The sequence below is a fragment of the Pocillopora damicornis genome, chromosome 3, assembly GCF_964200805.1.
Source record: "Pocillopora damicornis chromosome 3, jaPocDami1.2, whole genome shotgun sequence".
Classification (NCBI taxonomy): Eukaryota; Metazoa; Cnidaria; class Anthozoa; order Scleractinia; family Pocilloporidae; genus Pocillopora; species Pocillopora damicornis.
Genome location: NC_142672.1, coordinates 25,138,685 through 25,154,104, shown reverse-complemented (window position 1 = coordinate 25,154,104; position 15,420 = coordinate 25,138,685). Strand labels below are relative to the sequence as shown.

The window sequence follows — 15,420 nt, the reverse complement described above, 5'->3', positions numbered from 1 at the left end:
AGTTTGCTTAGTTTTGAGATTGGAAGGAAGATGTACCATTTCCGTATTCCTAGAAGCAAAAAGGAACGCCCACACTCCACAGGAAAGACAAGACAGCAACGAGTAACGAAGGCAGGTCCTTTATTCTGGTGATGGCGATGAGAATAAGAATTGTTTATGTTCAAGGATGTCACAAAAATATGGGAAGCTGCGTAAAGTGTACAAAGAATCAGCTCCACGGTATGTGCCAAATTGAAGTTCAAAAATATATCACTTTTTAGGATTTACACTGACACGAGACCAAGCAGAGACAAACACATACGATAGTTAGTTGAGCAACTTCATCATCAACAATGTCGTTCTTTAATTTTTCTTCAAAAATGAGCTTATGTGACGCGGAAGACCGATGGACCCTACAATCATCTGACAGTTACAAAATATGAGCAGTGTAGCCAACGAAGAAAAAAAATCAACTGATAAATAAGAATAAGGAAACCATTTAAGAGCGAGTAAATTATAGCGCAGTGCCGAGTTTGACTAGTAGCCGCGTGTCACGGGTCGCACCTATGATGTTTAAGCTTTTAAAATGATTTGTTTTTCTTTTTCGTTTGTTTGCTAGCAGGGCGCTTACGCATGACGCACAGCAATGCTTCATTCGTAAAAGCACTAACTTTTCTAGATCTTTCAGCTGAATGAGATGTCAATGGAAACTGCGCCTCAAAAAGGCTTCTTCTCTCCACTAGTTTAATTAGTCTGTGCAGGCGCTTTATTTTATTCAGGACGTGGTAATTTTGCTCTTATTTGGGTACAGAATGGAAACAACGAGCCGAAGCGCTCGTCAGTGGTGACCCTCTTAAACACTTTTACTTGATTTTTTTTCTCTCCTTTTTCATCTTTCTTCCTTTTTTTATGCAATACGAGTACACAGTCCCCCCCTCCCTCCTCGGAAAAAAAATATATATATACCCATCGAATTTCATGCCCGCCTCTCTTCTTTTTTCAATTGCTTCTCGCCATTTTCTCTTTTTTTCCTTATTACCAAACCCGGAGTACTTTGCTCTTTTTTCTATGTTGGTGAGGGTTTAGCCATATATTTTCGTTTAACACACTTAAAGGGTTTTAGAGTGTAAGGTTTGAAATAGTCATTTTGACAAATTCACTTTTTACAATGTTGTTCCTTAATTTTTCTAAAAAAAAAAAAAAAAAGGCTTCTATGACAAAGGCGACCAAGGGCTCTACGAGCATCTGACGGAGTTACTCAACATGAGCAGTGCAGCTTAAGACAAAAAGAATCCAACTGATAAATAAGAAGAATGAAACCATTTAAGTGCAAGTAAATTATAGCACCGTGTCAGTTTCTTTTTGAATGTTAATCATTTCACCTACAACTTTTGATGAATTATTTCCTATCATCAGTACAAACCTTTAAAACGTAAATTTATGACAATAGAATCAACATGATTTTCGCTTTTCAAAACACGCATTTGGATTTAAACAAGAAAAAATCTTTTTTGTTTGGTTCTTTCTATTTTGTTGGGTTAACGCTTCCTGTTAATAAAAGCGATTGCAGGGAACGACGTCATCAAATCCAAAGCATGTATGGGTTCACAGTAATTTCAGGGCACATAATCAAACCCAAATAAAAGCATCCCATAATAACAACACAAGCCTAAAAAATTCAAAAATTACCATTGCGCAAAGAAGTTTGGTCCGAGAAAAATTCTCGCAATTCATCTTTTTTTCTCTCTCTTATGTAAGGCATAGCTACAGAAGATTTCTCTAACAAGATTTCGCTAAAACTCAAAGGCCAATCGAATGAACTCGAATGAATCAAACTCCCAAAGTTTTCAATTAGGTTTCAGTAATCAAGCATCCACTACACTGGAAACTGCTGTCTGTAAATAATATCAAAGTTTTGAAAGCTAAATTTGTTTATTTCTTAATTTAATCTTAGACAAATTTTTCTGGAAACCATAGTCAAAGAAGCATTACATGAACCATTAAAGTACTTAACATGGGCTGTTTACGGTCTCCGCCATCCCCAACAATTGCTCCTGATGTCACAAAATAGAAATAGAAAATTTCGAAAACAGTCACTGTTCCTGATGTCTACATTCTTTCCCATGCAGACTACTCTGATAAATTTTATCAAAAGCAACTTGCTGGAAACAATATCTAGTGCTATTCTGAGGAACGTCTAACTAAAGATTAGATACAACTAAGTGAAACAACAAAAAGACTCTTACATGGTAATCAGTGTACAAAGCGATGCCTCTCCCTTTTACTGCTGTAGACAACTCTTCAGTCTCTCTCTTTGACATCTGAACACCATTCAGGGACAGGTACTTCAGCTTAGGAACACTGCTGAGATGCTGAACCAGGTCCCTGACTCCTCTGCCAAGTGGATTCCCCCTTAGATCAAGATTTCTCAGCTCTGGTACATCCTTAAGTGCACGAGCCAGTGCTGATGCTTCATCTTCACCCATATTTGTAGACGACAGTTTCAGCTTAGTCAGATTGGGTACACTGTTCAGGTTCTTGGCCAGTTCAATGATCCCGTGACCCAGTGCATTGTGAGCCATATCAAGATCGCTCAGCTCTGGTACATCCTTAAGTGCACGAGCCAGTGCTGATGCTTCATCTTCACCCATATTTGTATCCGACAGGTTCAGCTTAGTCAGATTGGGTACACTGTTCAGGTTCTTGGCCAGTTCAATGATCCCGTGACCCAGTGCATTGCGAGCCATATCAAGATCGCTCAGCTCTGGTACATCCTTAAGTGCACGAGCCAGTGCTGATGCTTCATCTTTACCCATATTTGTATTCGACAGGTCCAGCTTAGTCAGATTGGGTACACTGTTCAGGTTCATGGCCAGTTCAATGATCCCGGGACCCAGTGCACTATTTGACATATTCAGTCTTTCTAACTTGTTTAAGTACCGTAATGAGGCAGCCAGTGCAGCACATTCCTTTTCTCCCATTTTTACATAATCTAACTCTAAAATAGTCAACCGTGGAGTGTGATGAAGATTCTTGGCCAAATGACTCACACCGCTGTGTAAGGGGTTCCCTGACAAGCAGAGCTCATGCAAGTTTGGAGAGTGGTGCAGTGACTCAGCAATAAAAGCAGCACACTTTGCTGTTAGATTGAAAAAGTGAAGATTTAAACTGTGGAGATCGTCAGTAAAATTAATTCTGTGAATCACGCTCTCAATCGAATTACCTTCCAAGGCATATGTCCCGCCCCCCCATATATCAATATCTCGAGGAGCTGTTAATAAGGGAAACAAGTTCTTCAACAGAACAATACCCTCAACTGTTAACGGATTTAACTGAACCTCTCTCACCAGTGACAAACAATGTTGTTGTGTCTGGTCAGATCTGTTCTCAGTCAAAGACAGTGCAATGCTGTCGTCTTCATTATTTCGCAGATTATCCACAGGTGGCTGAGAAGAACAAACCGGCGCTGATATCAGTTCATGAAAAAGTTTAGAACGAAGAACAGTTTTTGTTATGCGACGTAGATAAATAAAGTTTCTCATTTCGCTTTTTTTGAGGAAAAAGTCCGCCTCGCCTAAATCGGCGTATTTTTTAACATCTTTAATTTCTCCAGAGCACGTTAAAACGACCGCGTTCAGGTCAAACAATATGGATAGAAAACCATCATAATTACTCTTCCAACCTGAGTAAAATAAATAGTTCGGAAAGCTGGTGGTGTCTTTGAAGAAGTGCTTTTTGGCAGCAGTAGACAAGTGTTCCTCATGAAGTATTACAACATGGTTAACACTTGAGAGAAATGCAGAATACACAGCTAGTCTGTCTGAGGCTGGACAACGAAACAAATAATCGACACAGAATAGAATAAACTTCTTTTGTGCATGAGACAAATCTTCGACAGAAGGCGTCCTAGTAAAATTGTAATTTGTGAGACCTTCTTTCTCTCCGACATAACGTAGATGATCAAAAACAATGCCAGCAGCTTCTGATGACAACTCACAAACGAATTTTAGAACTTCAGCCATCTTCCTTGATTTTTCAAACGTATCCATTCCTGACAAGCAGGTGACGGTTTCATTCTTCTTAACCTTCACTTCTTGAACGATGAACCAAGCGGCAAGAAACTCCTGAACGGACTTGTGAAGAAAACACACGATCTTCTCAGGGTTCAAAGCAGAAAGTTTGGAAACTTGGAAAAAACCGACATGAATAAGCTTCTTGAAGAGATCACCAGGCGGAAATTTACTGAAGTTAAAATGAAGGCAGTCCTCCAAAAGAGCATCGAATGCAAGTTTTCCTATTTTGGAAAGTTCCTCTTGATATTCATCTATGCTTTTATCTCTTGCGACGTTGTCTGAGTCTTTACTAGCCATATGATCCAAGAGAGTCTGAATAAATTCTACGTAAATTTCGCCACGAGACGTTGGTAATTGAGGTTTTTTCTTTTTCCACAGAAGACACAACATCAACAATAATAGCGGAATCTCTGCCATCTCCTCGAGGTCATGCTCCTCCAGGTATTCAAGTAGCCCTTCAACATCTTCCTCATCAGGAAGAATCTTTCTTGCAAACTGTTCCTTCTGTTCCCAGCTATCGAACCCGTTAAGTTCAAACTGAGCGTGACTTGGCACTCTAAGCTCATCCTCTTTCACTGGCCGCGTTGTGATCATTACACAACAGTCTCTCAGTTGACTGCCTCTCCAAATCTGATGAATTAGGGATGATTTTCCACCGCTGTACTCATCATATCCATCCAAAATGAGCAGCACTTTCTCCTGGTTCTGACGTACATATTCACACAAGTTATTGACTGCCATCGGGTCATCAGCAGACAACAGTTCCGCTTTTTTTAACATAGTGCAGAGTTCCGAAATACCACAAACGTCTCGTAACGTGATTAACAGTAAAAGATTGAACTTTTCGAGGATCTTCTTTCTGCCATTTGCCCAATCCACAGCTACTTTTTGAGTGAAAGTAGACTTTCCTATTCCAGGTCTTCCATACACCAGAATTCGTCTACGGATGGGATGATCTTCGTCACCCTCAAATACTTCACTGCTGTCTCCCAGCTTTTTTTTCGTTGTCCCGTCAGGTTTCCTGTGGTCTTGTAAAAACGTTACTTGTATGTAAATGCTATTAATGTGTACCGTGTTGTCTGGGTCCCATGGTGTTATTTTCACTTGACACATGGTGTTGTAAAACGCCCTCAACTGATTCTGGCACCATTCCCAAAATTCTTTTACAGACGAGTCTGTAGACAAAAAACATGTAGCTTGGTAAAAATTCTCTTTCTCCCACATCGAAAAGAAAATCACTCTAGAAGGGTTTTTGAACAATAAGGAGTATAATTCTTTCCATCTGTAATTTGTAACTTTGACGACGTCACTCTTTAATTCCGAAGGTAAATATTCACATTTTCACTATCTGATCACTACGGTGTTTTTTTTTTCTTTTTTTTTTGGGGGGGGGGGGGGGAGGTTGGGGGGTTTGATTTGCCCCTAATTCACGAGTACAGTCTCCGATCCTCCCGTGAAGGAGAGAAGCGTGGGCTCATTTCACGAACATGATTTGTTCTGTGACAAGTGAAAGTATTATTAAGACAAACATTAGGGAAGACCTCAAATATTGTAGTAACTATGAGTTTCTAAAGCTTAAATTCGAACATTAGCCCCTCGTTGGACCGATTGGGTTGTGTGTGGTTTATAAAATGGAGGTTGTGCTAAAAGGAGGGGAGGGGTAAGGCGGGAGATTCTAGGTGTCTTATGAGTATGTTGCAGCTGAGCCCTCCCTCTCTTGCTAATGTAATAACCTTTTGAAGATTTTTTCAGACCATTCTATATTTTCCTTGTTAAACGCCGTTAATCTTGCTTCCACAATTTCGAGATGACGCCCGACTGTCTTCCATTTTTCGAGTTTCTGCGAAAGTCTCTCTAAATCTTCGTCGCTGGGAACTCCTTGCTTGACAACAAACATTAAGATATCACAGCAAAGCATCAAGATGAGAGGATAGCGTGTAGTACATATTGCATCTATTCATGCCATTTTGCTGGATCCACGCATTTTTATTTTACAAAGGCGGGGGAAGGATGATGGGGTTGGAGGGTGGGGGTTAACAGGCACGCCCATAGACATGTTCTCATTTTACCTCTTTTCTTTGGAGTCAAGGCGCCACTCGGAGACGACTCTTCATAACGGCATTTCACCTTTGGCGGAGGCAAATGTCTAGTAGAACCATCTGCATGGTAACAAATGTAAAAAGATAATTAGACCAGAACATAATATTTGAGCCAACAGATTTATTGTGACAATGGAGCTTTTTCCTTTCCTAATAAAACGTCTCCTAATGAATTTGTTTCAAGCCCAATTCATGCAACTTCATTATGCAACCCTACTTTCCAACATTTCACACAAAAATATACACGCCCACATACGCGACCAGAAGATTTCTTGTTCTTTTTTTTTCCTTTTTAACTCGTGAATTGCGCGCATGCGCAAGAGCGAGTTATAGATACGATGTGGGGAATAGAATTCGCTCGCTCGCTCGATTGGTCGATTCCTGTAAACTTTTTCTAGATTTTAGGCTTTTGAGCGCATTTTATAGTTTTTGGCGAGCAATAAACAGACGAAATGGCGACCTTTGTTGCTAAGAATAGTGGTGGGGTGAAAAAGAAGCCAATGATAATCTTAAAAGAGTTTTTTTTTTCGTTTTAGTTTCAACAAGCGGCGCCAGCGACTGGCAGGCATGCAAGGATTCACACTGAAATAACAGAACAACCTTCGTTTTTCATAAAATTGTAATTTACAGTCCTTGAACTTGAAAACAATCCGAAGATTCATTGAAAATATCACTTACTGCGAAGCGCTCGGAGTTTACAGATGTTCAAAAGCTTTTTCTGTTATAGCGTGAGATTGAGGACAAAATTGATCATTACGTTTCGTCGCGTGTGTTTTTCCTGTGAGAAGCAACAAAAGATGCCGGCGACTGACGAAATAACAAGTTAACACGAAAATCAGATAACACCTAAACAAACAATTTTAGCTACCGATTTTCAGTGAATTTTTAAAGAACAATTTCTTTTGAGTTTCAAGACAATTTGAAGATTCAACATACAAACAACGTACTAAAATGCGAAAGTTACACACCACAAAATTGATAAATAGGCCTGAAATGAAATTCTATCTTGTTATTGATCATACGTTGCCTAGCACGTGACCTAAATCTACCCAGGCGGAGATCCAAAATGACGGTGGCAGGCTTGGCTTAGTTATATCACTCAAAACTCGTTCCCGTTTGTCTCATTTGATAAAGAGGGAATCGTTAATGTTTTCATTAAGACAGTATTGCCTTGATTTTCTAATATTTACAACGAAAGACAGTAAATTTCACTTTTCACCCACATTTACTTCCAACCTTTTCTTTCGAACCAGAAACAAAAATGATAGACGTTTAAAACACATGACATCATCCACCTTGTCAAATGTAATAGCATGATCATTTCAATTGTAATGCCTTCTTATCCCAACGTTACTTTGTTTCTTTGCTACATTAGCGAACACTGAACTACTGCTCGTACTCTAGATATGACAATCAACCACAAAATTCCCTAAACCAGATAACATTAAACATAATCTAAAAAATCATGTGTCAATTCACGAGTTTGCTCACAGAGCACTTTGATTTTTCCAGCCAGTAAGAAAAATTGTCATCGCCACTTAAACGGATTTGGTGACCTACCATTTATATCTCTATTTTGCGATCGAGCGGAAAGCTCCTAAAAACTCTTTTCCATACAATAAGCAGCTTGCGTAAAGCTACTCTAAATCTTCGTCACTGGGAACTCCTTGCTGGACAACAAAAATAAAGACATCACAGCAAAGCATCAAGATGAGAGGATAGCGAGTAGTACGTATTGCATCTATTCATGTCATTTTGCTGAATCCACGTATATTTATTTTATCAAGGCAAGGGGAAGAAAGATCGGGTTGGGGGGTGGGGGTCACTGGGCACGCCCATAGATATGTCCTCATTTTACCTGCAAAAGGAGTTTTTCCTTTCTCTGGAGTTAAGGCGTCCTTCGGAGACGACTCTTCCTTACGGCGTTTCACCTCTGGCCGAGGCAACTGTTTAGTAGAACCCCCTGCTTGATAACAAAGGTAAAAAGAAAAAAAAATTAGACCAGATTTTTCGAGCCAACAGATTCATTGTAGCAATGGGGCTATTTCCTTTCCTCGTGAAACGTCTCCTGAGGAATTTGGTTTCGAGGCCACTTCGTGCCATTGCATTATGCATCCTACCGTGCATCATTTTACACGAAATTTACACGCCCATATACGCGACCAGAAGATTTCTTGTTCTCTTTTTTCTGCCAGGAAGAAAAAATGTCCTCGCCACGTCAAACGGATTTGGTGACCTGCCATTTATATCTCTAGTTTGCGAAAGGCTATAAAAAAAGCTCCATACAATAAGCAGCTTGGGTAAGGCCACTCTAAATCTTCGTCGCTAGGTTCGATTTTCACCTAATTCTCAAGTGCAGTATCCGATCCGTGAAGGAGAGAAGTGCGGGCTCATTTCATCAACAGCAGCTGGTAATCGAGGCTATCGTTTGTCCCGCTACACAAAAATCTTAAAAATATATTGATTTGTTCTGTGACAAGTGCAATTATTATTAAGGAAAATCTCAAATCTTGTTGTAACTATGTAACACTTAAAATCCTCCAGTCCGAAAGTCTAAATCAGAATGCAGATTCTGAAGAAGTTAAAAACTGAAGTCCTCAGTGACTAATAGCTTCAAGCTTTGAGCGCTTTATGCCCTGGTCTAGTAACCCGCTTGATGACTTCCTTTTTCCACCTTACAAACATAACGAAAGTAATTTAAAACGAGAGACAGCGAGGCGGGAATTTAATCAGGTTCATTACTAATTAAATAATGGCAGGTAATTATTTGCATGTCAAAGAAATCTAGCCGCAAAAATGTATTTCTGTAAGACTAAGAAAACCGTGAACACAAGAGATTTCTATGGAATATATGCCATAAAGTTTCAAGAAAAATAGCTAATCAACAGAAGAGAGAAAGCTAAACCGCAAACAGCAACGCTAATTAGTTAAGTCTAAAGGAAGATGTCATGAGTCAATATGCAGCATCGAGCCCCAGACCCTCGGATTCTGCGCTCTGAAGCTCTCCTACTAAGCAAGAGAGAACTCTATGGTGAGTTTCACAGCAATAAGAATAAAAGAAACAGTTTCTCAGTGCATCTGTTAATTCAAATACATACCCGCTGTTTTGGTAGACGAAACATGTTGCTGTTAGGAAGACTGGGCACTAGAGCAGCATGGCTCTACCGGAACTTCTTTACTCAGTGCTGAATGTTGTCTGTCAGTTGAAATATCTTCAAGAAGACAAAACCAAACAGACAGCAGTTAGACAGCCTTATGAGGTTTGAAACAGACATGCGGCTTTATGTAGTTCAAACCAACATAATTCGAGTACTGCGTCCTAACCTTGCTTGCAATGGTTAGGACATAACTCAAACGAATGTGGGTGTAAGATTTCTAAAAATGCAAATCTACGTGAGGAATTTAAGATGTTTGTGATCCTTCCTTCCTCTGCATAAAAATTCAGCATTTAACCGCAGTTCTTAGGAGAGGCACCATGCAATAATTGGGTTGAAAAAGACTAGCACCTATAAGTCTCAATAGACATACTGGGAATTTGTAGACAACGATGATGGCTCAAGTAATTTCCTATCTGCAAGAGTTAACAGTTACTGTTGTTCGGTTAGCAATGATAATTTGGTTTTATTAACTAAGTTGATAATGTAAATGGCCACCGTAAAGAGTTTCTACAGCTGATGTTTCGAGCATTATCCCTTCTTTGGACCGGTTGGAGGAACCTGGGTTGCCTGTGGTTTATAAAATAAGGGTTGTGCTGGTAGGGGAGGGGTTGGGCTAAAGCAGGAGTTTCTGGGTGTATTATATAGTGGGGTGAGGTTGGAAGTCTTCTTCCCAAAAAGTTTGAAAGCATACCGCCATCCATCTTTGTAGAAAGAAAATTAGAGCTCCTGTATGTCAACTTCAGGTCAACATTATTATCTTTAATTTCTCACATTTTGTTAGCCCAGTGCAACACACAAAAGCAGAGCCTGTGAAATTGCTGACAAACATGTAACAATTCTGAGTGAAGAGCTGTTCTGATTGGTCAGTGCATGATCATAGGTCATTAATCATGGTTTTAATTCAGTTCCAGCACATTTAGTGACTGTGAGCACAGCTAGTGACTGTTAGCAAATATACTGTAGGCCTAAAAAAGACCAAAGTTGATCTGTTTACCTTTGTAATGTGGCCAATCTTCAAAAATACTGCATTCCTTTAGAATGCTGACAACAAGAGAAGCTGCTGTTACACTTGCAAATGTTTGCCAGGTTTCTTTTGCTTCAGTTCCATCTGCATATCCTGAAATACCCTTGATGACAACCCACTCCATTTTCAGTTCATGTGCTGCACTGAAAACTCCTAAGACATACAATAACAAGCTATTATGAATAAAACAACAAGTTTTAGTATTCTCCAACATCTCCTGATTTCAACCTCTCCCATTGTTACCATTGTCATCAAAGATTTGTAAGGAACGATATATTTTGGAAAGTCACCTAAAATATACTAGGTGCCGAGCTAGTCCCTGTAGAATGAGCCTCTCCCAGGTCCCATACCATTCAGCCACTGAGACTTTACTCTTATTCACTCAACATGTGTATGAAATACTGGTCAGTTCATCAGTAGCCATCTGTACTCCTGGATATAGAGACACACTGTGAGAGTAAAGTGTCCCAGCCAAGACTATAACACAATCACATTAGCCCTGGGCTTGAACCCAGACCTCTTGATCTAAAGTCCAGTATGTTCACTCACAAGCCAGTGCATCTCTTAACACTTGCAGAAAAGTTTGCCAACACGATATGAGTATCAACTCTCTCTCCCAGGATACAAATATATCCAAATATCTCTTTGAGCAGATTTTACAGTAACAGTAACTTCAAAGGAAAAAGAGATCTTACCCTCTCCTTCAGTTTCAATTGCAATTGCTTCAGGAAATGACTTCACTAGTTCATCTCGTCGCCATCCAGCTTGCACGACCTCAGTACCACTCAAAACCTCGCCACAGAGGACTTCAACTTTCCTCTCTTTAGGATTTTCTAGGGGTGGATTCCAACCATGACTTGCACATTCAATGAGTTCAGTAATGTCTCTGCTTACAGGAGTTGTGAACCCACAAAAGTTCTTTCCATCCTTTGTAACCTTCTGATAGGAATAGGTTGTGAGCTTTTCTGACAGAACCACATCCCCAAGCTTTGTTGATTCCTGATTCATACCACTACAGTGGCCCACAGAAAAGACAGCTTTTGGCCTCAGCTGAGTGACAGCATTTTTTACAACAGTTAAAGCACCACCAGGAACTTTAAATCTCTCTGAGCATTTCATCAAAGCAACTTTCAGTTTAACATCTTGATCTTCACCAAAGCTGCCAAAGTACACATGACCAAGGCCTTTGCAATAGCTTCTTAATGGATCATTAATGTAATAGTAGCAGCTCAAGAACTCACAGTCCTTCACTGTTAACAACAGAATGTCAATTGGGAGTTGAACATCCTTCCAACGTATAAAATTCTGGGTTAGTTCACTTATCTCTGGAAGACTAACATTGATCTTTGGTGGGTCATCATAAATGTTCTTTGAACTGCCCTCATCAGTTCTCGCAGTTTCTGACATTGCCAATCCGCTTCTGAAAATAAAAGCAATACAGAAACATATAAAAACTAGAGTTTAATTTAATTCACCATATTTAAGCCTGGACATAATAACTAGCCTCTAGTCCAATGCCAAGACTGTAGAAATCCCTCAAAACCATGTACATCAATTTTTTGCTGATGGAAAAAATGTAACAAGTACATACATACTCTTTATTTAAAGAAATATAAGGTTTACAAAACTTCATGTCCTGCAAATAGCTACAATGCTAATCTAGGCAGGACAAGACTTTAACTAAAGGTGTTATTAAATTACATAAGAAAAAAGAAAAGAAGAAATACAAAAACATACAGAAAGAAACACCTTACATATAAATTCAAGTATAAGGGATTTTGTTATTTGAAAAAGACTAAAATTACAACTAGAGGTATATACAATATATCAGGTTAACTTCACAAAATATTCTATTAAAAAATTAACATTCAAATAATTATCTTCATTACCTAGAACATTAAGGAGTAGTGATTTAATTTTTTTACGAAAATTAAATAACGTTGAGAGTCTTAACAGAAAGTGGAATAGAATTCCAAATAGACACACCGATTCTAGTAAAAGATTTTTTCATTTTTTCAGTTCTACAGAATTTGACAGAGAAGCATTCTTTTGCAGATAATCGCGTATTATAATGATGTTCTGTATCAATTTTCGCAAACTTATCGAGAAGACTTTTAGGAGCTGTCTTAGCATGAACGTCATACATTAAATAGCTTAACTGTTGAAAGAACAAAGACTGCAAAGGAAGGCAGTTTGATTCAATAAAAAAAGGGATTGCATGGTCTCTGGGTTTAGAAAAATAAATCAAACGCAGAGCACGTTTTTGCAGAACAAGTATCTTATTGAGGTAGGTCTGTGGACAGTTGCCCCATGCACAGATACCATAATTTAAATAAGGAGAAATAAGTGCATGATATAAATTCAAAAGAAGACGCCGTGGAATGTAATGCCTCATTTTAGCAATTATTCCAACCGATCTACTAATTTTGTGACAGATAAAGTCAATATGATGCTTCCATGATAGTTCAGAATCAATCATTATACCCAAATATTTAACAAAGTCCTTCATCTCTAGAGTTACTCTAGTATTTAAAGTTGGATTAAAAATCTTAATTTGAGGAATGAAAGGCATTCTTTTTTGGTGGGGATGAAAAATGACATAATTAGACTTTTTGACGTTGAGCGTTAGTTTGTTAGCATTAAGCCATTCGCTTACTTTCTCAAGTTCATTATTGACAGTTAGTTCAAGAGTACGTAAGTTGTCATTTGCATAAGTTAGACTTGTATCGTCTGCGAAAAGATAAAAAGTAAATTCCTTGGAAGATTTATGGATGTCATTAATATAATTATAACAAAAATAACTAGGGTCCAAGTACAGAGCCTTGAGGTACTCCACATACGATCGTTTCAGTTTCAGATATGCATTTGTCTATTTCAATAGACTGTCGGCGATCTGAAAGATATGATCTAAACCAAGAATTTATAACTCCTCTTATTCCATAGTGTTCAAGTTTTGTCAAAAGAATCTCATGGTTAACAGTATCAAATGCTTTCTTAAGATCTATAAAAATTCCACATGAGTACTTTCTATTGTCCATATAAGAATGTATGGTGTTCACAATATCAAGAATCGCGTGCTGGGTACTATGTTTATTGCGACAGCCATATTGTAAATCATAAAGAATATCATTCTTATCTATAAACTTTATCAGTCTACGATATAAAATTTTCTCAAATAAACGATTATAAATTGATAACAAAGAAATTGGCCGATAGTTTTCAGGTAACGTCTCGTCTTCACCCTTATAAACTGGAATTACTTTTGCATATTTAAGTTTTGCAGGGTAAACCCCAGTTAGTACAGAGTGGTTAAAAATTTTGGTTAATGGTATGGATATGACTGATTTGGCAAGTTTTAACAGTTTAACAGGGGTAGAATAGGGCCCCAGGGCTTTATTGTATGGCAACAAGCTAATTTCTGTTTCAATTTCTTGCGGTATAATTGGATCAAAATGAAAACTGTTCTGCAAAGGTAGATCAAGATAATCAGAAAAAGTAGTATTAACTTCAGGAATATTGGTTGCAAGTTGATGCCCTGTTGACGAGAAGTATTTGTGTTGCAAGTGTTGCAAAAAGGATTATTTGTAACAATCTGCACAGCCTTTGTTACTAATGGAGGAGATAAGATGACAAGGGAAAATTTTAACTAGGATCTGTGTCAAAGAATCTGCCAAGACTTTCAATCAAGTTGAAGAATCAGATGATGAGCTATATACTGTATATCCCATATATTCAGGAGCAGACAGTGATCATACCAAATACCAGATGGAGCCTCAGCTAAGGGAAGGTGAGAGCTGTGAGTGGACAGTAAAACTGTGCAAACAGATTGTAGCTCAGAGGCCAACTGACTAATTATGAAAGATTAAAAAAAGCACTAAAAACAGATCAAGCCTGGAAAACATTCGAGCTATCTTGAAACCCACCAGTAAACTTTTCTCCGTGCATGTATGTGCAAGGTTTAGTGTGAAATTGACATTGCTTAATGGGCTTGAAATTTCGAAAAATCAGCTATAAATTGCTAGGAAATAGAAGAATGAAGTTCTATTTACCTGTAGTAAGGCTACTTCTAGCTTTTCTTATATCTTGGTAATACAAAAGAGGGCTACAACAGCTACCTCAATCAAGGCAGCAGGAGATTAAAATGGTTTACTTGAGCATAAGAGCATTTTCTATTCATAAGTTTATTTCTATTTCAATTATACATACAAGATAAACACTCACTTTTCAAGTTGCTTCTCCTGTGAGATGGTAGCAGTAGTTGAATTAAACTCTCAGGTACTTGCTGTTGTTGGATTGAATCAATAATACCATCCACCAGATAAACCACTGACCCAGTAGATTGTGTGGTGGATTGCATTCACAACAAGCTTCTGAGCAGTGATTAATCTGGTGGACAGCAAAAAATTCAACTAGCTGTTGGTAAAATAACTGTTCTGTGCCAAAATCACTGTAAGTTGTGGCTGTTCACTCAGTCAAGTATCAGAACACCTGCAGCTGTTGGAATGGAACTTAACCAGAATTCAGAATATTCTGGAACTCAGCTACAACGAAGTAAAACACATATGGATCAATTATCACCGTTTATATGATAAGCTGAATTATACATGTACTTTGATTGGTTCTTATATCAAAATGTGGTAAGTACATCCATGGCACACTCTACTGCACCTCATGCACCACTTTTTTGTTCTTTACACATTTTGATGTCAACTATGATCTATTACTGAACAGTCATATGGCAACACAAAATATATTAATTTTATCAAATGGAATAACCACTCACTTTACATTTTTTTTTCTTTTTTTGTTTTTTGCTCCTGAACACATGGATGTGCAATGAAAACAGGCTCTCATCTCTGAGTCAGTTGAGAAAAACAATCATCAAAAACAATTGTCATTATAGCACCAATGAAATGGTGAAGTAGATGACTTGCGTCAGCTGTTTATAAAGTTCATAATTTATTTTTGAATATTGATGTTTAAACAAGGTACTTTCTTGCAACATGGTGATTCTCAGAGAGTCTTGTTTACAAAAGTTAAAAGCAAATACACATACTTTAAAAATGTATACAAAGACAAAATATCAC

At 38.2% G+C, this 15,420-nt stretch overlaps 2 protein-coding genes across 9 annotated transcripts in view; both read right to left on the bottom strand.

Moving 5' to 3' along the window:
• LOC149049003 (NLR family CARD domain-containing protein 4-like) overlaps positions 1-15,420 on the bottom strand; it is a 173,820-nt gene that overhangs the window by 2,633 nt on the left and 155,767 nt on the right. The gene's annotated exons all lie outside the window — the stretch shown is intronic.
• Positions 996-14,874, bottom strand: LOC149049017 (NLR family CARD domain-containing protein 4-like). The gene is made up of 8 exons (XM_089202324.1): positions 14,555-14,874; positions 11,029-11,753; positions 10,304-10,486; positions 9,286-9,363; positions 8,010-8,114; positions 6,122-6,211; positions 5,786-5,930; positions 996-5,334 (listed from the first exon to the last, which is right to left on the bottom strand). The coding sequence occupies exons 2-8, from the start codon at positions 11,738-11,740 to the stop codon at positions 2,181-2,183; spliced, it is 4,467 nt and encodes a 1,488-aa protein (XP_089058450.1). The 5' UTR covers positions 11,741-11,753; positions 14,555-14,874; the 3' UTR covers positions 996-2,180.